This window comes from Myotis daubentonii, chromosome 15 (genome assembly GCF_963259705.1).
Source record: "Myotis daubentonii chromosome 15, mMyoDau2.1, whole genome shotgun sequence".
Lineage (NCBI taxonomy): Eukaryota > Metazoa > Chordata > Mammalia > Chiroptera > Vespertilionidae > Myotis > Myotis daubentonii.
In genome coordinates this window covers 2,221,209-2,248,902 of record NC_081854.1, presented here as the reverse complement: position 1 = coordinate 2,248,902, position 27,694 = coordinate 2,221,209, and the positions used below count along the sequence as shown (strand labels likewise).

At 61.5% G+C, this 27,694-nt stretch overlaps 4 protein-coding genes across 5 annotated transcripts in view; 2 read left to right on the top strand and 2 right to left on the bottom strand.

Annotated features, from left to right (window-relative positions):
- ISOC2 (isochorismatase domain containing 2) overlaps nt 1-27,694 on the bottom strand; it is a 166,740-nt gene that overhangs the window by 121,519 nt on the left and 17,527 nt on the right. The window lies entirely within an intron of this gene.
- Nucleotides 371-10,372, top strand: ZNF865 (zinc finger protein 865). Its single transcript, XM_059665689.1, has 2 exons — nt 371-805; nt 7,016-10,372. Exon 2 carries the CDS (start codon nt 7,041-7,043, stop codon nt 10,221-10,223), a length of 3,183 nt encoding a protein of 1,060 aa, XP_059521672.1. The 5' UTR covers nt 371-805; nt 7,016-7,040; the 3' UTR covers nt 10,224-10,372.
- On the bottom strand, nt 13,266-16,381 carry ZNF784 (zinc finger protein 784). The gene is made up of 2 exons (XM_059665688.1): nt 16,178-16,381; nt 13,266-15,027 (listed from the first exon to the last, which is right to left on the bottom strand). The coding sequence occupies exons 1-2, from the start codon at nt 16,253-16,255 to the stop codon at nt 14,134-14,136; spliced, it is 972 nt and encodes a 323-aa protein (XP_059521671.1). The 5' UTR covers nt 16,256-16,381; the 3' UTR covers nt 13,266-14,133.
- Nucleotides 25,461-27,574, top strand: ZNF580 (zinc finger protein 580). Of its 2 annotated transcripts, none has more exons than XM_059665106.1 (2): nt 25,461-25,701; nt 26,683-27,574. In XM_059665106.1, the coding sequence occupies exon 2, from the start codon at nt 26,695-26,697 to the stop codon at nt 27,190-27,192; it is 498 nt and encodes a 165-aa protein (XP_059521089.1). In that variant the 5' UTR covers nt 25,461-25,701; nt 26,683-26,694; the 3' UTR covers nt 27,193-27,574. The 2 variants fall into 2 exon arrangements, with proteins under 2 accessions (XP_059521089.1, XP_059521090.1); XM_059665107.1 differs by lacking the exon at nt 25,461-25,701 and adding an exon at nt 25,882-26,128.

The following is a 27,694-nucleotide window of genomic DNA, read 5'->3' as shown; positions in this document are numbered from 1 at the left end:
CTATAACTGGAAGTTCCCACGCCCGGGGTTTCTGGTTCAGAAGTTCTGGAGCTTCTAACCCTTTCCCGGTGAAGCCGCTGCTGCTGGTCTTTGGACCACAGCTTGAGAAGCGCTGATTTAAGGGAGTGCTTTAGGAAAGGTTGGAAGCACAGAGATCACATTGAGATTGTGAGAGACCGAGTTTATATGCTAGGGGGTGGAGGGCGGGGCTTAAGGACACCCATAAGTAAGGGGTGATTTGGCCTAAGAAGCCGTGAGGGCGGAGCTTAAGAGGAAGAGGTGGACTTCTAGGGGGTAGGGTCTTGGAGGTGGGGATGAACTGGGGAAATTAGTGGGACCAAGGCGAGGAGGACGCATTTGGCGACGTTGGGGGCTTATTATAATTAAGCCCTGAAAAAGTGCTTCAGATCGGGGGCGGGGCTTAAGCGTGAGATTCGCGCGGTGGGCGTGGTTTAACCCAAGGACCGGAGATGTGGGCGGTGCCCTAAGTAGCGGGCCCTCACAGCGCAGGCGCACTGGCTCAGGTCGCTCGCCGGAAGTGGGCTAGGCTTTCCCGGCCAGCGCCCCCCCCCCGGCCAACGCGCAAGCGCACTTCCCTCTCCCGGCCGCCACCGCCACCGCCTTCTCTTTTAGCTCCTCCGAGACGAACGCGACTTCCGTTTCCGGGCGGACGGGCAGGCGGGCGGCGCGGGGCTGCCGGGGAGGGGGAGGAGGCGGCACTTCCGGTCAGGCCCTCGGGTCTCCCCAGAGCAGCGGCGCCTCCTCCGCCTCCTCGGCCTCCTCCCGGCGGAGACCCCCGGCGCCGGTGAGTGACGGGGCGCGTGGCCTGGAGGCCCGGGGACAGCGGGGGCGGGGGGTCCCGCCCAGGCCCGTTCTGGTCCTCAGAACGTCCCCATCAGTGCCGCTCGCGCGGGGCCCTCGCCGGGGTCTCCCATGAGAGCACCCAGATACCTGCCTCATTGACGCTCCTACGTAGGACGGCGGCCAAAGCGCCCTCTTTCGTGTCGCTGCCCCGAACTGCTTTCTCACAGGCTTCCTTCTGCGCAGCCCCCCGGCATTGCCTGCTCGAGGACAGCCCCCCAGATGCCACCAGTGCTGCCCTCCCCACGCAGACCAGCCGCCCCTGCACCCTCCGTTCGTAGACCCTATAGGTTGCCACCGAGGAGTGTTGCATTTGCGCTTCATAACGGAATGTCCCCCTTTATCTCTGCCCCCACACACAGCTCCCAGAACTCCCAGCCACCCCTCAACGCCCCCTTCGCTGGGGTAAAAATACTTATTCTTCTGGGCAGCAGCCAAGAATGCTTTTTTTATCTTTTGCACCGCCCTCCTCCCAGTCATTCCCCGGGAAAATACCCCTTTCAACACCCCCAGACCCTCCCGGCATTGAGCAGCTCCCTCTAGAGGTGTGTGCTCGCACCCACATCCTCTCCCCGTGCAGGTAGGAACAGCCCGGGCTCGCACCCCATCCTCCAGGTCAGGTCTTCCCACGGGGCAGCGCCCCACCGAGAGCCTCTGTCCCCTCTCTACCAGCTCTTGCTCCGTCCTCCTGGTCCCCCTGGAGCAGGCCCCCAGTCTCCTTCTCCCCAGGCATCCATTCACTCCCTCCTCCTTGAGGGATGTGCTCTGTTCTGGGTCCCATGCAGCTGCGAAGGAGGGGGAGGCACGGTCTTCCTTTCTGCCGGTTTTACTGTCCAGTTGAGACAGATCAGAAACAAGTAGACGGTCATGACCAGTGGTGCCTTCTGAGAGCCTGGTAGCTACTTCCGAGCTGCCACCTGACTGAGCAGAGCTCTCTTTGCCGCGCAGATTTGGGGGGTTGCTGCAGGCAGAGGGAAGAGCAGCGTAAAGGTCCTGAGCGGGGCGTGATGGTGGTGATGGGGGAGCAGCCGGAGGGGCCCCTGAGGTGGGAGCCAGGGGAGAGGACGTGTGATCTTAGAGGGCCATGGCGGTGAGGGCACTGTGATCCGTTATTTGGCCTTTGTCCGCGCTACCAAGCCCAGAATGCATTTCACTTGCCTGTTCAGCAGCTGTTTAATGAGCACCTACTGCACACGGGGTATGCGACAGAGAACAAACTCAACAGGATCCCTTGTCCCCGTGGGGTGCATGTGCTGGTTCATGGGGTAGACAGTTATAAAACACGTCTGTCTGTGTCAAGGAAATACAGCCGGATGAGGGCACAGTGTTACAGGGACTGTGGGCTTAGAGGATGGTAAGAAGGCCTCTTTCAAAAATTTCCCGGCCTCATCTTATCCTTCACCAAAAAGGTACCCCTCCTCCAGGACCACTGTGGCCCACCCTGGGCATTGCTCTGAGCTCCTCCCCCCAAGAATGAGATGGTTAACAGGCTGAGCTCTCGGTGCCACTGGTGTTCCTGTGGCTGAGCAAACCGCTCCCTCTTCTTCCAGCCTCGTTCTCACGTAACAAGTATTTTTGGAGACAGGCACTGTGCTGGGTCCTGGGGGTAGAGCAGTGATCAGAACACAGTAGAGATCCTGTGTGCACGGAGCCCCCCTTCTGGAGGGGAGGCCACCCCAAGACAGACCGGAGGAGTGCACGGTTATTAGTGTGTGGCGGGGAGAGGGGGGCAGCGGGAGAGCGGGGCTGCTGGCCGGGTGACAGGTTACAGGGGTCATGCAGAGCCTCACTGAGAAGGTGACATTGGAGCGAAGACGTGCAGGTGGTGAGGGGGTGAGGCGCCGCAGCCAGTGCAAAGGCCCGGCCGGGGGTGCCAGAGGCTGCGGGCTGTGCAGGTCATCGCAGGGCCTTTGCGTGACGTGGGGGTCACTGCAGGGGTTCAGCAGAGGAGGGACGCGGTGTGGCCTTGGTCCTCCTGCCTACACATGACCTTGTGAGTCTGTCATGAAGTTCAGTTGAGACAAGCCACACAAGACACCCCCGGCGCCTGTTGGCCTTTGGTAACTGCGGGGGCTGGTCCGGGACAGTGTCAGGGCGGTGGGTGAGACTCAGTGTGTTTGCAGTGTAGGTGGAGTGGGACCTCATCTGGGAGGAATATTGAAAGGCAGCATGTCGTGGATAAGAGCCCGCACTGCAGCCCCGCTGCCTACCTGTGACCCCTGGCCCTGCGACCTGGGAGTGGTGTGACTTCAGGAGATCCGCTGACCGCTCTAGCCCTCCGCCCCTCCCTCTGGGAGGAGTTCCTAGTTATAACCATTGCTAGGATTACCAGGAAGACTCACTGAGTGGATGCTCTAAAGGACTCAGGCGTGTACTTGGTGCGTAGAGAACACTCATTCAATATAACATGCTACTCAGTGATGGCGAACCTGTGACACGCGTGTCAGAGGTGACACGCGAACTCATTTTTTGGGTTGATTTTTCTTTGTTCAATGGCATTTAAATATATAAAATAAATATCAAAAATATAAGTCTTTGCTTTGCTATGGTTGCGAATATCAAAACATTTCTATAGGTGACACGGCACCAGAGTTAAGTTAGGGTTTTTCAAAATGCTGACACGCCGAGCTCAAAAGGTTCGCCATCACTGTACTAGATGCTACCATTATCATTACTGTATTAAACGAGTACGTTATCATGAGGCAGCTTGTTGCAGGGGAGTGGCCCACAGGTCTTGGCATCAAAGAGACTGGGAATCCCAACCTGCTTTCCCCTAGACTGGCTTTCCGACCATGGGAACCACTCCCCGTTCCTCAGTTTCCCCACTTATGAAGTGGGACCAGTAACGGCACGGGACTATTGTGATATATCCAGGTGATGGTTCCTATCAATCCGGTCAAACAATAAACATGAGCTGTGTGGCTGTGACTGGTTGCCATGGAACTACTCCCCCTTGAGACCCTTCCCTCATCATCCCTCTGCAGGAAACCCTCCCCCGATACATCTCCCCTTAGAAAGTCACCAAAGTGCCCGGGCTGGGTTGGCTCAGTGGATAGATCGTCGGCTTGCGGACTGAGGGGTCCCAGGTTCGATTCCGGTCGGGGGCATGTGCCTGGGTTGCGGGCATATCCCCAGCGGGGGATGTGCAGGAGGCGGCTGATTGATGTTTCTCTCTCATCGATGTTTCTGGCTCTCTGTCTCTCTCCCTTCCTCTCTGTAAAAAATCAATAAAATATATTAAAAAAACAAAAAAAGAAAGAAAGTCACAAACGTGCCCGAGCCGGGTTGGCTCAGTGGATAGAGTGTCAGCCCACAGACCCAAGGGTCCCGGTTCAGTTCTGGACAAGGGCATATACTTCAGTTGTAGGCTTGATCCTGGGCCCTGGTCGGGAGAGTGCAGGAGGCAGCCAATTGATGTGTCTCTCTCACATCGATGTTTCTCTCTGTGTGTCTCTCCCCCTGCCTTCCACTCTCTCTAAAAATTGATGGAAAAATATCCTTGGGTGAGGATTAACAAAATAAACAAGGCTCCATGGAAAAGAAGGAAGGAAGGAAGGAAGGAAGGAAGGAAGGAAGGAAGGAAGGAAGGAAGGAAGGAAACTCTTGGGTGCCCTGGAAGTGGAAATGTCTCCTGTTTCCCAGTGGAATAATCATGAGCCTCATCAGTTCTGTCCCCCAGGAACACCCCCTGCTCCTCTTTGACCTGAAGCCCTCCAACATCTGCCCACTTGCCCTCAGAACATCACCATCCCTTGATTCCTTCTCCTGGGGACCCACCTCAATGTCAGCTCAGTTGCTGCTAAATGTTCCCCTCCCTTTATGAGGGAATTCTGGTCACCTTAGTCTCACCCTTTCACTCATTCAACAAATATTTATCAATAGAGGCATTTACAGCTATAAATTTACCTCTGAGCACTGCTTTAGCTGCACCCCCTGAGTATGTTGTGTTTCCATGCATCTAACTTCCTAGTGATTTCTTCATGGACCCACTGGTGACTTAGGAGGGTGCTATTTCATTCCCACAAACCAGCAGATATTTATGGAGCACCCACACTGCCAGGCACTGTGCCAGGTGCTGGGGCACAGTGGCGAACAAGGCAGGCCAGTCCTTGATGTTATGTGTGAAGGCCAGACAGGAAACACAGGGCAAATGAAATAGACACAGTAAGTCAGTGGCAATGACCATGATGATAAAATGCAGCGGGACAAGGGGCTAGAAAGGAAGTGCTGAGGTGGAGGTGACATCCGAGCAGAGACCTGATGGAGGCAGGAGAGAGCCTTGAGACATGGGGCAGAGGGCACAGGCTCACCACATCACTGTTCTGTCTGCTCAGGATGGCGACCACCTCCCTCTCCCATGTAATCCAGAGAACACCCCCAAATAAGGGCTCTGCCCCCTCTCCCCTGTTGCACCCCTAACTTCCTCCACCTCAGGAACCAATCCTACTGGAGGAGGGAGAGGGTCGAGTCACAGACTCACTCTCTGACTTGGACAAGCCATTGGACCTCTCTGCCTCGTCTTCTCATTGGTCCGGGGGGGACACATGGTCCCCGTGCCATGGTCCTGCAGAGTGTGGGGGCTCAGTGAGTTCCCCTGCACCCCTGCTCAGAAGGGCGGGGCCTGCAGGAAGTGCCAGTCAGCGTAGCTGTTAGTAAGGCACTCCGATGGAGGTGAGCCCGGCAGGGCTTCCCCCCCAAGACCCTTCCCCTCCCCTCCTCTCTGCACCCCTCCCCCCCTGCTTCCTCCGCGCCCACCTGCCACTCCAGCCCTGTCTCCCCACTGAGGTTCCACCCCAGGCTGCTGCTCCCACGCCAGCCACGCCTTTGCTCGGTCCGGAGATGAGGCGAACCAGTGGGTGTGAAGGACATGGGATGTTGGGTCTCCTCCAAGGACACGCAGAGCTGGCGGCTAAAAATACCACCTGGGGGGGAGGGGGGGGGAGGTACTCACCTTTCACCTGAGGGGGGAGAGCCAGCGGATGGATGGATGGTCAGGCCCTGCCCGTGGTGGGACCACTGACTCCTACCCCGGGCTAAGGCTCAGAGCCAGGCCTCAGCGCAGGTTGGTGGCCGAGAAGCTGGCCAGAGCCTGGGAGCTTTGTCCTGCTGGCTCACCCTGACTTGGTGGAGGTGTTTCCCAGGGCCCTGGGGTGTCCTGGGGTGAGGCTGAGGCTCAGTGATCAATTGTAGGAGCTAAGGGAGGGGCGGCGGGGGGGGGGGCAGACATGGATGGCCGCAGTCTGGCATGAAGTCATGTAAAGGAGGTGCCCAGAGAATGGCCTCCACCTGGAGGGGGCAGGAAGGGGCTCTCTGAGCGGCTGTTGCAGGCTCCGCCCCAGTCAGTGATGTCACTGAGGGTACAAACAGCTCTGGGGACCCAGTGCGCCCTGCCAGGCAGTGCTGTGTCAGCCCCCTGTGCCCCCCCCCCCCCCCCGCACTCTAGGGCCACCGTCCCTTCAGAAGTGGGGAGCGTGTGGGGAGGAGACGGACCCGAACCCCTCTCCTGCTGTGTTTCCCGCGGTGCCAGGCTGCCCTCCCTCTCTGCCAGCCCCCTGCTGTCCCCTGCTTGCCTGGCACTGTCTTCATCCCGGTTCTCTGGGTTTGTGCTGACTCTGTCCCACCAGTAGCGACTGCGATGACACTACTGCCTCCCAGGTGCCGGGACCAGGCTTCTTGGCTTGGGAGGAGGTGGAGGAGGAGGGGCTGTGGCTGTGTTAGTTCTTGGGTCCTCCCAGCAGCCCCGGGAAGTGGGCCTTGATTTGTCACCTTCACCTGCGGATGAGGAAATCCAGGCACAGAGAGGTTCGGGAATTGCCCTGGTCACACAGCTTAGGTTCAAGTCTGGCTCCGGAGGCCACCCCTCAACCGCTCTGATAGTAACGATGGTTATGATTGGACAGAGCCAGAGGGGACTGAGGAGGGAGGACTGGCCAGGGGGGCGGCGTGGGCTGGGACAGAGCAGAGGCCTGAGTGTTTGCAAAGGGGATTGAGACCAGAGGTGCTGGGAGAATGCGGGTCTGGGCAGTACTGGGGCTCACGGTGAGGCGGGCAGAGGGAGGTGTGTGAGGCCGCGGAGAAGACGGGGTGGGTGTGAGCCTCAGGGTGGAGATCGCGCGCCCGCCTGCTTGCTCAGCTGCACCCTTTTCTCCGCAAGGTCTCGCATCCCCGACCCGGCTGAGATGGAGGCCAACGCGGCCGGCAGCGGCGCGGGGGGCGGAGGCATCGGGGGCGAGGACGGGGTGCACTTCCAGAGCTACCCCTTTGACTTCCTGGAGTTCCTCAACCACCAGCGCTTCGAGCCCATGGAGCTGTACGGGGAGCACGCCAAGGCGGTGGCCGCCCTGCCCTGCACCCCGGGGCCCCCGCCGCAGCCCCCGCCACAGCCCCCGCCGCCCCAGTACGACTACCCGCCCCAGGCCGCCTTCAAGCCCAAGGCCGAGACGCCTTCCTCCTCCTCCTCCTCTTCCTCCTCCTCCTCTTCCTCCTCTTCGACCTCCTCCCAAGCCAAGAAGCCTGACCCGCCCCTGCCGCCCGCCTTCGGGGCGCCCCCGCCCCCCCTCTTTGACGCTGCCTTCCCCGCCCCGCAGTGGGGCATCGTGGACCTCTCGGGACACCAGCACCTGTTTGGGAACCTGAAACGGGGAGGACCCGCCTCGGGGCCGGGGGTGACGCCTGGGCTGGCCACGGCCACCGGGACCCCCGGCCCGCTCCCCGCCCCGGCACAGACCCCGCCGGGACCCGTCGCGGGGGCGCCCTGCGACCCCACCAAGGACGACAAGGGCTACTTCCGGAGGCTGAAGTACCTGATGGAGCGGCGCTTCCCGTGCGGCGTGTGCCAGAAGTCCTTCAAGCAGTCCTCGCACCTGGTGCAGCACATGCTGGTCCACTCGGGCGAGCGGCCCTACGAGTGCGGCGTCTGCGGCCGCACCTACAACCACGTCTCCAGCCTCATCCGCCACCGCCGCTGCCACAAGGACGCCCCGCCCGCCACCGGGGTCCCACCGCAGCCAGGGGTGGCCCTTCCGCCCTTGGGTCTGCCGGCGCCCCCCGCCGCCGGAGTCCCCCCCTCGATCCCTGCTGGCCCTCCGCCCACACCCACCGCCCCCGCCGCCGCCGCCGCCGCCGCCGCCGCTGCCGCCTCCGTGGATGGAAACGCAGTCCCGGGCGCCCCGGCGAGCGTGGGGGCGCCCCCTCCCCCGCCGGCTGCGGGAAGCGGCGAGGGCCCCTTCGCCTGCCCGCTCTGCTGGAAAGTGTTCAAGAAGCCCAGCCACCTGCACCAGCACCAGATCATCCACACCGGGGAGAAGCCCTTCTCGTGCTCCGTGTGCAACAAGAGCTTCAACCGCCGGGAGAGCCTCAAGCGCCACGTGAAGACGCACTCGGCCGACCTGCTGCGCCTGCCCTGCGGGGTGTGCGGCAAGGCCTTCCGCGACGCCGCCTACCTGCTCAAGCACCAGGCGGCGCACGCGGGCGCGGCGGGGCCCCGGCCCGTGTACCCCTGCGACCTGTGCGGCAAGTCCTACTCGGCGCCGCAGAGCCTGCTCCGCCACAAGGCCGCGCACGCGCCGCCCGTCGCCCCCGGCGGGGTGGCGGATGCGCCCAAGGACGCGGCGGCCGCCGTCTCGCAGCCCGCGCCCGCCTTCCCCCCGGGCCCCTACCTGCTGCCCCCCGACGCCCCCGCCACCGACACCGAGAAGGCGGCGGCGGCCGCGGCGGCCGTGGTGTACGGGGCCGTGCCCGTGCCGCTCCTGGGCGCGCACCCCCTGCTGCTGGGCGCGGGGACCAGCGGGGCGGGTGGCACGGCCGCCGGCGGCCCCGGAAAGACCTTCTGCTGCGGCATCTGCGGGCGCGGCTTCGGGCGCCGCGAGACCCTGAAGCGCCACGAGCGCATCCACACGGGCGAGAAGCCGCACCAGTGCCCGGTGTGCGGGAAGCGCTTCCGCGAGTCCTTCCACCTGAGCAAGCACCACGTGGTGCACACCCGCGAGCGCCCCTACAAGTGCGAGCTCTGCGGCAAGGTGTTCGGCTACCCGCAGAGCCTGACGCGCCACCGCCAAGTGCACCGGCTGCAGCTGCCCTGCGCCCTGGCCGGGGCCGCCGGCCTCCCCACCACCCAGGGCGCGCCGGGGGCCTGCGGCCCGGGCTCTGGGGCCGCGGCCACGGGGGCCGCCGAGGGCCTGAGCTACGCCTGCTCGGACTGCGGCGAGCACTTCCCCGATCTCTTCCACGTCATGAGCCACAAAGAAGCCCACATGACGGAGAAGCCCTACGGCTGCGACGCCTGCGGCAAGACCTTCGGCTTCATCGAGAACCTCATGTGGCACAAGCTGGTCCACCAGGCCGCCCCCGAGCGCCTGCTCCCGCCGGCGGCCAGCGGCCAGCAGCCCGCGGACGGCCCTGGTGGCGCCGCCGAGGCAGCCAGCATGCTGGACAACGGGCTGGCCGGGGAGGTGGGGGCGGCCGTCGCGGCGCTGGCAGGGGTGTCCGGGGGCGATGACGCTGGCAGCACGGCGGGCGCCGGGGGCGCGGGGGGCGCCAGCTCCGGCCCCGAGCGCTTCAGCTGTGCCACTTGCGGCCAGAGCTTCAAGCACTTCCTGGGGCTGGTCACTCACAAGTACGTGCACCTGGTGCGGCGGACCCTGGGCTGCGGGCTCTGCGGCCAGAGCTTCACTGGCGCCTACGACCTGCTCCTGCACCGGCGCAGCCACCGGCAGAAGCGCGGCTTCCGCTGCCCGGTGTGCGGCAAGCGCTTCTGGGAGGCCGCCCTGCTGATGCGCCACCAGCGCTGCCACACGGAGCAGCGGCCCTACCGGTGCGGCGTGTGCGGCCGAGGCTTCCTGCGCTCCTGGTACCTGCGGCAGCACCGCGTGGTGCACACCGGCGAGCGGGCCTTCAAGTGCGGCGTGTGCGCCAAGCGCTTCGCGCAGTCGTCCAGCCTGGCGGAGCACCGGCGGCTGCACGCCGTGGCGCGCCCGCAGCGCTGCGGGGCCTGCGGCAAGACCTTCCGCTACCGCTCCAACCTGCTGGAGCACCAGCGGCTGCACCTGGGCGAGCGCGCCTACCGCTGCGAGCACTGCGGCAAGGGCTTCTTCTACCTGAGCTCCGTGCTGCGCCACCAGCGGGCGCACGAGCCCCCGCGGCCCGAGCTGCGCTGCCCCGCCTGCCTCAAGGCCTTCAAGGATCCCGGCTACTTCCGCAAGCACCTGGCGGCCCACCAGGGCGGCAGGCCCTTCCGCTGCTCCTCCTGCGGGGAGGGCTTCTCCAACACCTACGGCCTCAAAAAACACCGCCTGGCGCACAAGGCCGAGGGCCTGGCGGGACCTGGAGCAGGGGCCGGCACCTTGGCCGGGAAGGAGGCCTGACCTGGGCGGCTTCCCAGGTGCCACTGCACTCAGATGGCCCCTTCCAGGCGCGCGCCTCCCCGGCCGCCGGTCAGACTGCCCCCTCCGCACTGTTTCTCCCTCCATCCTTCAGAACTTCAGGCAGCCTGGCCTCCTTCCAGGCCGTGCTGTACAAACCCCAGGCTGAGTCACTCCCACCCCGGACCCCTCTGGCCCTCCTCCCAGCCCATCTGACACTGAACTTGATCCTCCGTCTGACCCGTTTTGTAACCCCCATCAGCCCGCCCAGCAGCGCTCTGTCCCCCACACGCTCCGGGGGAGACGGGCAGGAGCTGCCCTTCCCCTTCCCTTGGTTCCGGCTGGACAGTGGGATTTGAGCGGAGTGGGGAGGGCGCAGGGGGCCTGGGGGCCCTTTCGGATTGTGGGGTGGGGGGCGGGGTGGCAGACGCGGCTTGTACAGAGCAGAGATAATAAACGTATCGCCAGGGCGGTGGAGTCCTTCCTTGCCTCGGGGCCGGGGTAAGTGCTGGCAGAGGGAAGGGTGAGGACACTGGCTTCCCCGGGATTTTGAGTCTCCCACATCCTTCACCCCGCCCCGTGCCCTCTGCCTTTCCGCACCCCCTGGTATGGCTGAGTGACCACCACGTCCAGGACAGGAAGTCTGCCCTCGGGAATGCCAGCGTGCCCAGACTCCTTCCCCTTCAAGGGGCCATCGCATCTGTTCACAGCCAGCAGTGCCCGAAGCCCCGTCCGCCGCGCTTTGCTTTGCACCGGGAAACACGCCCCTGGTCGGGGAGAGAGACGGAAGGAAAGTCCTGGCCGGCCAGTGCGTGTTCTGGCCTCGTGTGGAGTCACAGGTTGCTCAGGGCGCCTGCCTCCGGGATAATTTGGGGGTGTTCCTAAAGCCCTTCAAGCCCTCGTGTGGGTTCTCAGGAGAGTGAGAGATGTGCAACGTGTGGCCCCATTTGTCAGAAGAGAAGGCTGAGGTCCTGGAGAAGGGAGGCTCCAAGGACACCTGGCGGGGTCGGGCCACAGTCAGCCCTGCAGCCCCACACGCCTCGGTGTAGGACGAAGACACAGTCTAGCTTGTCACCCCCTCCCCCAACACACACACACCCCGAAAAGCGGCCACCCAGTGTGGCCACCACCCTGTAATGCTGAAGACCCAGTGTCCCAGGCTCAGAAGTCCCCGGATGTGGAGCAGCACCCTGAAACAGACACGGGCTGAGGGAGCACGGAGGAGTCACCTTACAGACTCAAGGGCCAAACCAGCTTCCGGGAGGAGAAAGTGACTCCTGAGCCATGACATAAAGCCAGGTCATGCGGGCCAAGGATGCCAGGGGGAGGGCTTAGCGTGTCTGGCCAAACCTAGCTATTCTGGAGAGTTTCAAACAGATCAGAACAGATGGGAGGGTTGGGGTGCGGGAAGGTGATCCTGAAGGAGCTCAGGTGACCCCAGACTCTGGAAGCTGGTGGCTGCCAGGCTGATCCCAGCCCCTGACACAGTCCGATTAGCCTGTGCATGCAAACAAGAAACGGCCCTACGGCGTGGCTCAGTGGCTGAGCATCAACCTGTGAATCAGGAGGTCACAGTTCCCTTCCTGGTTCCATGCCTGGGTTGTGGGCTTGGTCCAGGAGGCAGCGGATCAATGATTCTCACCATTGATGTTTCTATCTCTGTGCTTCACCAGCATGGCCAAGGGTGATCTTGAGTGAGGGTGATGAAAGGATTAAAAAAGGACAGACAAGAGAATGAAAGCTGGGTCTCGGTGGGACGCTGCTCCATGATGAGGAGACAGCGCCAGCGCCCACAAGCCATGTCTGTTTTATAGCAGATGCCACGAGGCAAAGTAAGGGCGTGATCAAGATGTTTACAACATTTGCGTTGGTTTCAACCCTACTCAACTTACATGCACCTGAACTCTATCGGACAGGCACGTGGGGCCACATGTTCAGACCACAGGGTCAAGCTTACAACTATAGCTGTTGGTTATAATTGTGCTGGGAAGGCTCTGCCTTCCAGCTGGGACTTGCATGTGGCCATGAGAGGACTGTGCCCTCTCATCAGTCCAAGGCTTGAACCTGTCCCAAACACTGTAGCTGTGCCCCATATCTCTCCCTCTCCCTTCCTCTCTGTAATCAATAACAATAGATTGAAAACAAAGAAAAAAATACCCAAGAAATGTGGACTTGGTTACCAACATTTGAAAATGATAACATTTTACATAACATGAACTGATGGAAAATGTAGACACTGTTGGCCCAGCCTGCCTCTTTCAGTGCAGTAGCTATGCAGATGGAACACCCATTCTCCAATCTGTCACCAGGCCCCACTCCCCCAACCCCAACTCTGAGCCCCAGTGCCAGCCTCCATATTTCCCCTGGAACCTGCCACCTTCCTCATTTCCCTCGGCCCCAGCAGGCACTCAGGTTTACGACCCCTTCTCAAAGCCGTGAGGGGCTGTGGGTTGGAGATGAGGTGGGATCTGTGGTTCTGCAGGAGGCACGTGGCTGTGGGATGGAGAAGGGAGGCGGGGCCCGGAGGCTGGGCAGCTGCATGGTTATCGCCAGGTGAGGCCTCATTGGCTTGGTCTAGGAGTAGTGATGGTGCAAAGGAGCATTCAGGTCCCAAAGAAATTTCACTGGCTCGGGAGCAGAACATTGAAAAGGGATTAGATAAGCGGGTGAGGGGCGAAGGCTCAAGCGACAGGCCCAGGTTTCTACCCCGGCATCGGGGAGAGAGGAAATGCAGGCATTTCTTTGGGGGAAACAGAAAGTTGTGTTCACGTTATGACGGGGCACCTCCTCTCTCCTGGGGAGCGTTGGGGGAGCAGGAGTGTGAGCAAACCCGGGCTCTCCTTCCTTAATACTGATCAGAGGGGTCCCTTCGTTTTGCCAACCACCCCTGGCCCCACTCCCATAGCTGCACCACACATCGCCTCTGCGTAGCCAGTTGCTGTCCACCCCGTGCTAAGGTTTGGAGAAGGGTGTGCTGCAGGCCCCTGTTGGTGGCAATACCATAGTGTGGCCCCTTGACCCCCAGCCCCCCGCGCAGACAACCCAAACACAAGACTGACCTAGAGCAGCCCTTCCGAAAGCCCTTTAATAGGATCGGACTGGAGGCCGCCCACCTCCAGCTCCCAAGTCCTCCCCTTGCCCCATTTCATTGCACAGCTGCCTCGCGCTGGCCATCCGCTGGCCTTGGGGCAGCTGGGCAGGCAGTAAGCTGTTTGCTTCAGATCGGCAGTGGAGATTAGGGAACCCTGAGGCTTTCCATAGAGCTGGGTGGGGGTGGGCTGAGACTCACGCTCTAGGAGCTGGGCGTGAGGTGGCGTTTGCTGCCTGGATTTCAGTGGCCTCAGAAGAGGAGTCTGGTGGGTTAAGGGGGGACCATGGGGACAGGGACAGCAGCTCTTGGAGTCGAGATCCTCACGGTTGGTCAGGCTGAATTCTGGAGGTTCAAGTGCTCTAGTCAATGACTTGGGGGCCCCTGGCTTGAGGTGATGGGATTCCAGTCTCTATGGAGGACCCGGCAGGCATCTCCCATGTTCAGTGCAACCAGTGAGGTAGGCAAAGGATTCCATCCTGGTTGACCCTAGGCTCCAAGACAGTTGAGGGTTCAGCGATGAAGGGCTGGCCAGGGACACTGGGATAGACCCCGGACCTGCCCATCCCCTCAGCCCTGGCTCCGTCTTGCAGAACAAGCAGGCAGACGGGACAGACCTTCAGCCCGTGTTCCTTGCATTTAGCTGGACATCCAATGGGCTGCGTTGGTGCCTTTCTCTGACTCTGAGCTGCCCCGGGGGCTTGTGGGAGCCCGGAACGTGGCTGTCCCTCTGCTCTGCCCCAACCTCCCCTCTTCTGTCAGCTGCCTCCTTGTCCCGCCAACCCCTCCCCTGCAACCTGCCCCCTACCGCCCATGGTGACCAGCCTACTGGTCGACCTTCACCTTCATGGTGGCTGTCTCCCCACGCCCCTCTTCCCGAGCGTTTCCCGCCCCACACCCACTCCCTGGCCCCTCGGCCCCCGCCGCCAGCTGGCTCCCGGCCGTGTCTCTGGGCCCGGGCCCCGGGCCGTGGAAGTGCGTGCGCTGGTGCTTGCGGAAGTTGGACGAGTTGTTGAAAGTGCGGGCGCAGAGCGCGCAGCGGAAGGGGCGCTCGCCGGTGTGGATGCGGGCGTGGCCGCTCAGCACCGAGGACTGCGTGAAGCCCTTGCCACAGACGCCGCAGTGGTAGGGCCGCTCGCCCGTGTGCACCCGCTCGTGGTCTCGCATGTCCGAGGAGCGGCGGAAGGGCTTGGCGCAGAACCTGCAGGCGAACGGCTTCCCCACGGCCGCGCCCGCCGCCGCAGCCGCCATCACCACCTCGGACCGCTCCGGGGGCACCTCGGGCCCCTGTCCCCGAGCCGCTGCCGCCTCGGTGGGCCTCTCAGAGGTCCCGGGCTCCGCCCCGTGCCGGTGCTGGTGCCGCAACAGGGCCGCCAGAGCCCTGAAGGCGCGGGGACAGAGCGGGCAGCGGTAAGGGCGCTCTCCCGTGTGCAGGCTGTAGTGGGCGCGGAGGCTGGCGGGGCCCGGGCAGCTGTGGCCACACACGTGACACCGGCCGGGGTCCGCACCCTGCCCGCCGGCCTCGGCCCCGGCCAGGTGGCCGTGTTCATGGAACAGCAGCTCGGAGACCAGACGGAAGGCAGCCGGGCACAAGGCACAGTGAAGAGAGCCTGGCTCCGGGGGCTCGGGCACCAGGGTGGTGTCCGTCACCTTCACCACCTGGATCTCAATGAGGTCAGGCGGGGGCGTGGCGGGGCTGCTGTCATCGGGCACCAGGACCTGGGGTGGGGGTGGGGGGAGAAGAGAGGAGCCTGTGGACCCTGTCCCAAGGCCTCCCCAACACGCCCCACTTATGTAAAACCTCATCTCCTTTGTACCCCCTGCATTCTAGGTCCTGCTGTAGCCCCATCAAGACTTCCCTTCCTGGTCAGACCATGAGCCGGCCATGTGTCTCCGCCCCTCCAGCTAAACGCAGCCATGTCCGGCCGTGACTGAGAAAGGCTCCTGAAAGGGCCACTGAGCTGGGCCCGCTCTTGGTAGCCCATCTCGCCAGCAGCCCGAGTGACCTTTTGGAAATGGAAATCAGATCAAGTCATTTTCCCACTCAAAACGCTCCGTGGCTCCAGCTGCCCTGAAAAATCCCAGACCGCCGAGGAATATCGGCTGCCACCTGCCCCTGCTTATCTCGCGGGCCCGGGTGTAAATATCAGCCGGCACACAGCTGACTGCTCTTGTCTAAATTTAGCTCTCCCACCCCCACTCCGTCTTTATTTCCTTTCTGGAACTCTACACAATCCACCTCCTCAATGCCTCTCTCCCCTACCAGACTGCAAGCTGCAGGCGAGCAGCGTCCTCATCCGCCTCCTCATCCACCCATCCACTGAGCCCCCAGGTAAACAGTTCAGCAAATGTTTGTTGAATGAATGAATGAGTGTCCTCGCTCTCCAGCCCCGAGTGGGGGAACCTGAGGGTGGCCTCAAAGCCACCTGGAGCGGGGATTTCTCCCTCAAAAACCCTCCCTTGGGAATGCGAGACGCATCACCCAGGCCCTTACAGAGCATCACACCCCCACGCCAACCTGGGTGCCCCAAGATCACCTTCCCAGCCTGCCACCCAGCCCGCTAGCCCCACAGTCTCGTGGAGGCCCCGCCCCTCTGAAGGCTCCGCCCCTAATTTGACAAGTTCAATAGCTGGGACCCATCCACCGCCCAGATGCTCCCCAGGCCCCGCCCCAGTAAACCCCGCCCCAACGGCACCATAGGCTCCGCCGCAGGCCACGCCCCCATCACAACCCGAGAAACCACGCCCCCAGGCCACAGCTCTGAGTACCTCCCCCGCCCAGCCTCAGAGGCCCCGCCCCGGCCCCGCCCCCTGCCCTGCGGCCTCCTCCCGCCCGGGGCCCTCGCCCCGGTCCCCTTCTCGTTCGCACCAGGTCTGGCAGCTCCGGGGAGCGCGGCTCCCGGGCCGCTGAGCTCGGACTCGGGGGCTCCGGGCGCTCCGCGGCCATCTTGTGCCCAGGCCCCGCCCCCTTGGCCTTCGGTCGCCCTGGAAGGGGGTGTGGCTCGCGCCGGCGTCATAGCCACCGCGCAGGCGCCCTGGGGTGGGCGGGGCTTTCAGGTAGCCTGAGTAGCCCCACCTGTCACCTCACCCCCATGCCCCGCCCCCCACCACACACACGGAGACAGCCCGCGTGGGACGCTGGGGGACTGCGAATTTCTCTTTAAAAAATATTTTTATTGATTTCAGAGAGGAAGGGAGAGGGAAGGAGATAGAAACATCCATGATGAGAGAGAATCACTGATCGGCAGCCTCCCCAGCGCCCCACACTGGGGATGGAGCCTGCAACCCTGGCGTGTGCCCTTGACCTGGAATCCAACCGTGACCTCCTGATTCATAGGTCCACGCTCAACCACTGAGCCACACAGGCCGGGCTAGGGTTTCCCCTTTTAACCAGCTTAATAGGCTCTGGCTGTCAACCGACGTGCGCCAGAATTTAGTAACCTTTGCTGGTGTTTCCATGGCAGGCTTTTGTCGTCGCCTGCTCTGCGTGGCTCGGGATCGCGCAGAGAAGCCCAGTGTACGAACGGAAGGATGGAAGGATTTTTAGATCCGTTTACAGAAAGGGATTCCGCAAACAGCAGCGCTGGTGGGCGGGGCTGCAGCTCAGAGCCGCAGGCTGGGTGTGACGCCTGGGAAAAGACAGGCGCTTCGGCAGCACCTGGGACAGGGCTGGCCTCTCTGTCACCCACGTATCCTTCGTGGCCTGGCTGTGACCTCGGAGAAGTTGCCACACTGCTCTGGGCCACGTGCACATCTGCTCGCGTGTGCAACTGTCAGGGGCTGTGAGAACCCAGTGGGAAAGGAGACGGGAAAAACCTTGGGGGCACCCCTACGCGGTTTTTGCGGAAGGGCAGCGTAGGACATGCCTAAAAACGACAGCCCTTCCCCAATTCCCTGTTTCCCCTCGTTCTGGGAACATGATAAGATTGCACTCTCCTTTGCAGTTAGGCGTGGTCGTGCGCGCGCGCGCGCGCGCGCGCGCGTGTGTGTGTGTGTGTGTGTGTGTGTGTTTGCCAATGAGCAGTTAGTGAAAGCTCAAAGTGAGAGCCAGCGGGCAGTCACCAGGTCCGGTTCCTGGGTTCCTGCCCTTCTTTGCTTGGGGATCGGCTGGCTGAAGTTAATACATTGCGGACGGATCACGAGAATTCTCGCTTCCTATTGCACAATGTTTTACAGCGTATCATACTTTAAAAAGATATTAGCTTGTAAAAACATGTAATAAGTAATTTAAAATGCAATGGGTATTTAATTTTAAAGCGTGCCTTTAACATTTATGTAAAACGTTTTTTGTACTCGTCCAATAGAAACTTATCTGGCCACTTGGCAAAGTTAGCAATAAAACTACTGGTCCGCAATATGTTAAGTTTCCAGTCAGCCCGAGTCCTGGAGGATCTGCAGTGAACAACCCGGGCTTCCTTGGAGATGTAGTATTAACACACACATTTGTTATGCCAAGCCACTGAGTTTTGGGGCTGTTTGCAGCATAACCTATTCTATCTTGACTAGCGCACAAAGGGAGTCTTTTATTTACATTTATCTTATTACTAGAGGCCCGGTGCATGAAATTCCTGCACAGGTAGGGTCCCTAGCCCTGGCCTGCGATCAGGGCGGATCAGGTTCCTCACCTCTTCTTTCCCTCACTCCTTCAACTCTGCCTTCACTGGTAGTCCCCCCCCCCCCATGTTCCGCACTGCCCCCTGGTGGTCAGCACCCATCATAGCAAGCCATCAAACACCAGAGGGGACAATTTGCATATTAGCCTTTGATTATATAGGATGAACTACTCCTGTATACAAAAGTATTCTGAATAAACAACTCCCTCTCCTCACTAATAACCTTAAAATATACAGCATTACAGATGCAATCTAAGCCCTCAGTGTACCCCACCCATTCTCCTCCCTCTGTCACCTGAGGTTATCAGAGTTTGCATGTTCTGTCTCTCTTTCCCACGCGTGACTTTCTTACTTCGCTACATTTATCAAGCGATATGGCATTGGTCACTATCTCCAGCGCTTTCACGGGCCCTGGCAGTTCTGCCCTCATAGGCTGGGCCCTTTGTTTCCAAAAGATATATTTGAAAGCATAGTTTATGGCTGTGTTGGTATAAAGATGAACCTAAGCTGGGCTGGATTACATTATTTTATGATTTCAACATTGTCTTTTTTTCAAGGGCCCCTAAAAGTGCCATTAGCCCTCTATGTATCTGGTGTGGGCATTGTAAACTTTTTTTTGAGTAGTTGATAATCTGTTTTTTCTAGGTTGGATGTGACAAGTTTTTTATTATTGACAGTATTACCGATGCCCCCCATTGCCTCCCTTTTGCCCCCTCCTGGTCCTGTTCTACCTGATACCTTCATCACACTATTGTCTGTGTCCATGTGTTATGCATATATGTTCTTTGGTTAATCTTTTCCCTTCCCGCCCCCCATCCCCTCCCCTCTGAGATCTGTCAGTCTGTTCTATGCATCCAGGCCTCTGGACCGGTTTTGTTCTTTATTTTGTTCGTTAGATTCCACATATAAGCGAGAACATATGGTATTTGTCTTTCTCTGACCAGCTTATTTCACTTAGCTTAATCATCTCCATGCCTGGCCGGCGTGGCTCTGTGACCCATTGACCAGAAGGTCACAGTTTGATTCCAGGTCAGGGCACATGTCTGGGTTCCGGGCTCCATCCCCAGTGGGGGGCATGCAGGAGGCAGCCGATCGATGATTCTATCTCATCATTGATGTTTCTATCACTCTTTCCCTCTCCGTTTCTCTCTCTGAAATCAATAAAAAATATTTTTTAAAAATCTCCAGGTCCATCCATGCTATTGCAAAGAGTAAGAGATCCTTCTTCTTCTTCTTCTTCTTTTTTTTAACAGCCGCATAGAATCCCATTGTGTAATAATGGGCTATTTTTATCCACTTGTCTACTGATGGGCGCTTGGGCTGTTTCCAGATCTTAGCTATTGTAAATGCCGCTGCTGTGAACATAGGGTGCAGACATTCTTCCTGATTGGTGCCGAGCAGTTGCTAACCTTAGCTGCTCTGAATTGTCCACGCTCCTTCCCCAGGCAGGGACCTGTGCAAGTGAGGTGCCTCCGGAGCGTAAGCTTCATTCGCTTCAGGGGCCCCCGTTGAATTTGAGACACCAAAGGCCCTTCTCCTTTGGAACCGACCTGTACAACATTCTTTCGTGATGCAGGACGTACCCATGCGTTTCCGAATGTCAGTCTTCTAGTTGTGTTTTCCCCACCCGTCTCTCCCAGGTGACATTTCCATACATACGTTGGTCTTTGTCGCCCCCAGGAGGCCTAGGCGAGTTCCTGGATGCAGCACGTACCCGATAAAAATACGACCTGGGACTTCTAAGGGGAAGGAAGGCAGGGGCGAGTTGGGTCTGGGTCGCTTCCCCTCTTAGCCCCAGAAGCTGGCCTATAGGAGACACCGAACGAGGATCTGTTGCACAGAACGACTGAGATTCAGGTCTGCGGAACTAGAAGCTCTCGGAACTGTTCCTTCAAGAGTGTGTTTCCGGACGAATGGCTTTCGCGTGAACACCTTCCGTCTTTTTGCGGGTCGGAGCCCGAGGGCCCAGAAGGTTGGGTCCCACCGCTTCCTGTGTCCCTGGGAACACAGGGACGGAAAGGCGCATGCCCCGATCAGGGGTCGCGAAGCATGAGATGGAGGGTCCCTTGGAGAGTTTGGAGCGATGCTCCCGTCGGCATCCAAGAGCAGAGCAGACAGACGGGGGGTGGGAGTGGGTACCATGGGGAGGACAGAGGAGGAGGAGCCCTCGGGAACATAGAAGGGCCTAAACCAGGGAGTCCTTGGTGGGTCTTGGAGGGAGAGGGTGGGAGGCGATGGACTTGGAGGGGTGAGAGGTCATGGGGAGGCGATGGACTTGGAGGGGGACGGTGGGAGGAGCTGGGGGAGGCGATGGACTTGGAGGGGGACGGTGGGAGGAGCTGGGGGAGGCGATGGACTTGGAGGGGGACGGTGGGAGGAGATGGGGGAGGCGATGGACTTGGAGGGGGACGGTGGGAGGAGATGGGGGAGGCGATGGACTTGGAGGGGGACGGTGGGAGGAGATGGGGGAGGCGATGGACTTGGAGGGGGACGGTGGGAGGAGATGGAGTGGGCTGAATACAGGCTCTGAGGTGACAGGCTGCCTTCTAAGGGGATGAAACATTTAGTGTCAGAGGACTAGCCTGAAAGGAAGAGATCTTGGCGTTGGGGAGAGAGACACTCAGGGACTCTGGGGGGCTGGGGGGAGTTTGGAAGGGAGGAGGGTTACCCTGATGGGGTGGGATGGAGATGCAGGAAAGAAAAAACCTGCTAGTGGTTGAAAGAGGAGGTGGAGGGCAATACAGTAAAGCAGTGGTTCTCAACCTCGGCTGCACATTAGAACCACCTGGGCATCTTTCTAAAATCCTGATTTCTGGGCCCCATCCTCCGAAAATTCTGTTTCTTTGTTACTCATGTTGTGGCCTCACCCCATCACAAAGAAACAGAATTTCTGGAGGATGCGGCCCGGAAATCAGGATTTAAAAAAGATTCCCGGGTGATTCTCATGTGCAGCCGAGGTTGAGAACCACTGCAGTAAAGGACTATATGAGCCACACGGGTGCGAGGGGTGTGAGCAGGCCCTCAGCACACCTCGCAGGAACCGGTTGATGGATGAAGATACCGGTGCCCGTCCTGGGAGCACGGGGAAGCAGTGAGGTAGAGTCTAGACTAGAGTCTGGGCACAGACAAGGCCACGGGAACCCCCCAGCTGCCCGGAGAGATGAGGAGCTGAAGGAGTCGGGGAAGGAGGATGACGTAGGTAAACAAAGACCAGGGGATGCAGGCAAGTCCTGTGGACACCTCAGCCCTTGGCCAACCGCTCCCCACCTTCCCTCAGCTGCTCCTCTGGTTTAAGGGAGACTGTGATTGCATCCTGGAGAACCAGGGTTTTCCTACCCCAAGCAGCTACCCCTCCCCTGGGTTAGCCCCTCCCTCCCTCTGGGCCCGTGGGCTCATCTCCTGCCCTGAGTCAAGGCTAACGCCTGCTCGTTCACCTCAAGAGCATATGGCACACGTACACATTCCCGTGGGCGTGAGAGGACAGCCAGGAGGTCAGTGGCGCTGACCCCACGGGTTCACGGCTGCCCTGGGTGCCTGCGGGCCTCCCAGAATGCTTCCTGTCTCAAGGCCCGGGGCCTTGCTCACAAAAACACCTCACTCCACCTGGGGTGTTTGCAAGGCGGCCTTCTGGTGGCCCAGCAGTCTTGGCGGGCACCTGCTCACCCACCAGGCGTCCTGTCCCTGCTCCTCTGCCCTGGTGGCTCCGGATCACGGGGGACCTGGCTCAGCATGTCCTGGTGCTCAGGGGAGACAGTCCATTACGGATGGGGCACAGAACGGACGCCTTTAGCAAGCGATCCAGCAATTTCCCCCGGTCTCCAGTTCCCAGCCGGGGGGTTGCCAGTTAAAGAACTAGGCTGCTCCAAGGCACAAGGCTGCATTCGTTTCTGGGCCATTCTACCCAAGACTGGGTGATCTCCAGCTGCAGAACGTGCTGGAAGTCCACGGGCGGAAGCAGGAGACACTTCCCAGGGCGACATCCTGTCTCCGAGTCCCCTTTAGTCTCACCTGAGCGGCAAGGGCCCCCGGGTTTTTGTTTGATTGTTTGGTTAAGCCTCACCTGAGGATATGTTTCCATTGGTTTTTAGAGGGAGCAGAAGGGAGAGGGAGAGGCAGAGAGAAACATCGATGTGAGAGAGACACATGTATTGGTTGCCTCCTGCATGCACCCGGACCAGGGAACCTGCAACCGAGATACGTGCCCTTGGCCGGAATTGAACCCAGGACCCTTCAGTCCACAGGTCGATGCTCTATCCCCTGAGCCAAACTGGCTGAGGGTCCCGGGTTTTAACTCTGCCCTGGGTGGACTTTGAGACGGGGCGTTCACTCTCTGGCCCCAATATCCGCCTATAAAGCAGGAGTGAATGAGCCCTTCCTGTCCGCAGCCGCATGGCAGTGATCTGCCACGGTGTGAAGGCATCCGTGTTCCTGCCTGTCCTTTGTTCCTCCCGGGTCACCCATGTCGTCCTCACGGTGCCCCCAGGCTCAAGCGGTCACTCATACTGACCGCCATGGGTTGCCCTACACGTCCTGTGGCTGGAGCCGCTCAGGGTAATGCCAGGCAGGAGGGCCAGGGCCCACCAGGCCTTCTGTCCCACGCACTCGCACGCCTGTGGATGGTGCGGCCTCATGATCTCCCAGGACAGAAGCGGGGGGCGGGGGGGGGGGGGGAGGGAGGTAATGCTTCACGTTTGGAGGTGATTGCACTCATTCATTCATTCATTCATTCATTCATTCATTCATTCATCATGTAACCAATATTGAGCCGATCCCCTACCCCCTCTGAGATGTTGCCAGGTCCTGAGGATGGAAGGTTGGCCGGGACAGAGCTGGGCCGGGCCTTGGTGGAGAGCGGGAAAGGGGGTAGTAAAACGGCAAAGGAGTAAACAAGCCAGGCCAGCGCGGAGGTGACAGGAAGCGGAGGAAATACACAGTGTGTGTGTCGGGGGGGCGGGCCAAGGCAGGCATCCCCGACCTGACCTCTGACACAGTCAGCGGAGCCTGAGAGCGGAAAGGACCCGGCCCGTCAGGGGAACAGCAAACACGGCGTCTCTGGGGATGGGAGAGGTTTGGGGGGCAGCCAGGCAGTGATGGGGACCAGTTCACACGGGGCCTGAGGGCTCTGGGTTTTATTCTAAATGCAGGGAGGAGGGTTTTAAAGCGGGAATGACCATTTGTGTGTGTATGTGGGTGTGTGTGAGTGTGTTATTTTTTATTGATATCAGAGTGGAAGAGAGAGAGAGAAACATCAATGAAGGGAGAGAATCACTGATCGGCTGCCTCCTGCACGTCCCCCACTGGGGACCGAGCCCACAATCCAGGCCGGAATTGAACTTGGGACCCTTCAGTACGCAGGCCGATGCTCTATCCACTGAGCCACACTGGTCTGTGTATTTTGATGTTGCCATATTGCCATAGGGAGAGGGACGGGAGGAGGCAGAGGGGCTGGGAGCTGTCACCGTAAACCGTGGCTTGCAGTGGGTGGTGGCAGCCGTGGGCTGGAAGTGAGGCGCTTGCAGACAGTGGTCACCAGCCCCGACTCAGGGGTCAGGCCGGAGCAGGTGCCCTCCCGGCTCCCCCACCTGTGGCTTGGACCACAGAGCAATCACATGATCTCACCAAGCTTTGTCCCCCCCCCCTCACCCCCCCCCCTCATCTATACAACAGGAACCTTGCGGCCTGGTGGGTCTGCTCTGAGGCTGTGGTGCAGTCAGCAACAGCTGGCACCACGGTAAGGGCTCAGGAAGGTGCCCATTGTTATTCCCGGGGGTGGGGGGTATGTGGGTCTGAAACTCAAGAAAGGATCTGGGCTGGAGAGACCCATTGGGGGTGTCTGGGTCGGCCAGGAGCAAAGCTAACCCCTGTGGGGCATTTGGCACATGTTGTCAGGAGGGAAGGGGAGTTGGGAGGGAGCTACTCACTCACGTCTGGAGGGTAGATGCCAGGGAAGCTGCTCAACACCGTACAGGCACAGGGCAGCCGCACAGCAAAGGCCGTCACCCTGCCCAAGCCCAGCAGCCCTGGTGTGGACAGAAGGTGTCGCTGCCCCTTTAAACCATGCGCACCCCTGCGTCTCCGCTGTCCCCACCTCCAGGAAAGCGCTGTCCAGTAGAAATCGAAGGCGAGCCACCCCAAACCAGTGGAAAGGCCCAGGGAAAATGGACGTTAATAACATTCCTTACTGAGCCCAACAGGTCCAAAGTCCTATCGTTTCAAAATATAATCAGTATAAAAGTCATTCATGAGACGGGGTACACTTTTACTAGAAGTCTAGGAATCTGTGGGGCGCCCTGTTTGGCCTGCAGCAGCCCCCTAAGGCAGGCAGGCAGGCAGGCAGGAGCCACCTGCAGCTTTTTACTTATTTTTATAAAATATGCACAAAATTCGTGCAAGGGGTTCGGCCCTTGCAGCTGTGGCTTCATCCAGAAGGATGTCCGGAAGGTCGTTCAGCTGTCCGGTCTAATTAGCATATTACGTTTTTATTATTATAGATTTTTATTTCAGAGAGGAAGGGAGAGAGAGAGAAACATCAATGGTGAGAGAGAACCATTGATTGGCTGCCTCCTGCACGACCCACATTGGGGATGGAGCCGCCATCCCCGGCAGGTGCCCTTGGCTGGAACCGAACCCGCGACTCTTCAGTCTGCAGGCCCTACCCCCTGAGCGAAGCGGGCCAGGGCGGCCACGTGCGCTTTTTAGATTTAAACGAAGATAAATCAAATTCCAGGTCCCCGGTGCGCAATAGCGCCAGGTGGCGAGTGGCTGTCCCATTGCACCGCGCGCACCTCAGACCGGTTCCAGCCTCGCGGGAAGTTCCTTTGACAGCTCTCCGGGGCTGGACCCGACAATAGCCTCTTCTCTCCCTCTGCACCCCCCACCCCACCTCCCGGGTGTCATGCGGCGCCGCCCCGAAACCGCGGACCCCGCCGCCTGCAGGGGACCCCGCAGCGGGCGCCTCACCTCCCGGCGCAGCTGGAGGTGTAACTGCGGGCGCCCCGAGTCTCCAAAAGCTCCCGCACCCCGCGCGACCTCCGCACGCCCGCCCACGCCGCCTCCCTGCCTCGGTTTCCCCCTGACCCCTGCACTCTGTGCCCGGTGCCATCAAGACGGGGCAGCTGCTGTCCCTTGGGCCTCGAGCTCCCCTGCCCAGTGGGATGTGCCCCCGGCGCCCCGATCGGCTATGTCTGACCGTCTCTGGGCCTCAGTTTCCCCACACGCTGGTGGGAAAATAACGGCTGTGTCACCTGAGAACCGGGGGCGGCTTCTGGACCTCGGCCTCCCCGTTGGTCCGTCCCGCCCTGGGCTCGTTTGGCGGGGGGCGCAGGGGGACCGCCCGATGGAAAGGGAACAACTTGGGCGCGCACGCCCATTCCTAGTGGAACTTTGGGCGGACTCACCGCGCCCGACCCTCGTTTATCAACCGATCACTGTCACAGCGACCGGACGGTTCCTGTCGGGGCTGTCGGGGAGCGGGGGGCGGGCTTCCGTGCTTCCCGCACCCTCCGCTCTCCCCTCCCCGCGGCCAGGCGCTGGGTGAAGGCGGGCAGTAGGGCGGCGGAACCTTTGTGGCGGAGCGCGCGTTCCCTGCCGGCGCCCTTTCCCAGGGACGCCGCCGCTCCCCGCGCCCCCACGCCCGCGCCCCCTGCGCTCGCGTCGCCGGCGCCGCCGGCGCGGAACTCCCGGAAGTCTTGGTCCCGTCCCCGCCGGCGCTCGCGAGGGGGAACCCGGGCCTCCCGGGACCTCGGCCTGCACCTCCGGACCCGAGAGGCCGCCGCACCGGGTACGGGGGCCGGGACGGAGGGAGGAGCCTGGCCCGGCCCGGGGACCGCGCAAAGCCGAGCGGGGCGGGGAAGGGGGCTGGCGCTCCCGGGTGGGGGTGGGGCGGGGCGTCGGTCGGAACCGGGGGATGGGGGTGGGGGGACGGAGGCGCCAGCCGGCGGGCGGGGGCGAGGGGACCCCGGAATGCACCGAGGAAGGGGTGGAGGGCCCTGCTGGGCATAGCGGGGCTGGGGGCAGAGACATGGAGACGCCCGCTTCTCACTGGAGGGGGCGCGCAGGGGGCTGAGCGGAGTAGTTCCGGAAAGGGACTCCCGAGGCCGGGGGTGCTGACCGGGACGGGGAGGGGAGAGTGTGCGGGACCCTCGGTGGGGTCGGCGGATGCGGCACCCGCTGGTCCTGGAAGCGCAGAGGCGAAGGGCCGCCAATGGGTAGGGAGTGGGGCGAGGGGTGGAGGCCGTGAGGTGCTAAGGGAGGAGCCGCAGGGGAAAGTGGGGAACTAGGTTAGTGGGGCTCGGGGGGTGCAGCTGGAGAGGAAGGTGAGAGACGGGTTTACAGCGCACCTGGCGGGATGGAGAGCCAGGGGGGTCCGGGGGGGCGGGAGAGGCGCTGCTGCGGGGTCCCGGGGGGTCCTGGGGGCTGCGAGGAAGAGGGAGCGAGCACCTGTACCCCAGTCCCGAAGGCCCGGGGCCTGAGCTGAAAGGAGCCCAGAAGCAAAGAGGGGAGTAGACGTGGCCGGAGGCGGGCTGTCGCGAGTAGGGAAATGGCAGGACGGTGCCCTGTGGGGTCGGGGCTGAGCGGAGGGCCCGCAGGAACAGGGGGGGGCCTGGGCGTGCCTTCAGCTGGCGGCGCCCCCAAGCGGCGTGGCACCGAGCGAGCGGGCTGCAGGCGGTGTCTTTGGTGCACGGAGGTGGGGCAGGGGTGCAGCACGAGAGGGGCACGCGTCCGCCGGGAGGCTAACTTCTCCCCCTTCCGTCGCCCCCAGTTGTCGCTCCAGATGCTGCTGCTGCCCCCGCGGCCGCCCCACCCTCGTTCCTCCTCGCCGGAGGCCATGGACCCGCCGTCCCCCAAGGCAGAAAGCCCTTCTCCCACGCCCTCCTCGGTGGCGGCGCCCCTACCCCCGACGCCGGCCCACCTGCTCATCGACGCCAACGGGGTCCCCTACACGTACACGGCGCCGCCGGAAGAGCCGCCCCCGAGCCCGCCCCCCCGCGAGCCGTCGCCCGTGGAGCCCCCGCCTCGCAAGGGCTACAACTGCCCGGAGTGCGGCCGCGTCTTTGCCAGCCCCCTGCGGCTGCAGAGCCACCGCGTGTCGCACTCGGACCTCAAGCCCTTCACGTGCGGCGCCTGCGGCAAGGCCTTCAAGCGCTCCAGCCACCTGTCCCGGCACCGCGCCACGCACCGCGCCCGCGCCGGCCCGCCGCACACCTGCCCGCTCTGCCCGCGCCGCTTCCAGGACGCCGCGGAGCTGGCGCAGCACATGAGCCTCCACTAAGCCCAGACCCGGCGCCCCGGCGCCCGACCCGCACGCAGCGGCACAACCACACACACTCCCCGGCGCTGCTGAGGCTCCTGCCTTACCCCGGGCCTCAGTGTCCCTGTCTGCCCCGAGGGAGACCCGTCATTCCTGTCTCCGTCCCCCCCTTCCTCCCTGACTGTGTGATGGGAGCCCAGGCGCTGCCCACCCCCCCTCCTGGGCCGGTGCCCGCCCCGCGGTGCGCGGGAGCCTTTGCCAGTGACTTTCTGAGCCCTGGTGTCCTGCTCCAGTGGTGAGTGGTGGCCCGCGTGGGAGACTCGACAAGAGCACACGCACGGCTCCTCTGTATCCCCCTCCCACCCCGCCCGCACCCTGTTCTCAATAAACATTCCGCACTTCCCGGTGGAGTCCTCCTTTGCGTCTGGGGCGCGGGGCAGCCGCGTTGCGCTGCAGGCCGGGCCGGAGGCGCCTGGGAACCTTCCTGTCGGCGTGTGTTTCTGGCCGGAGCAGTTTCCCGAGG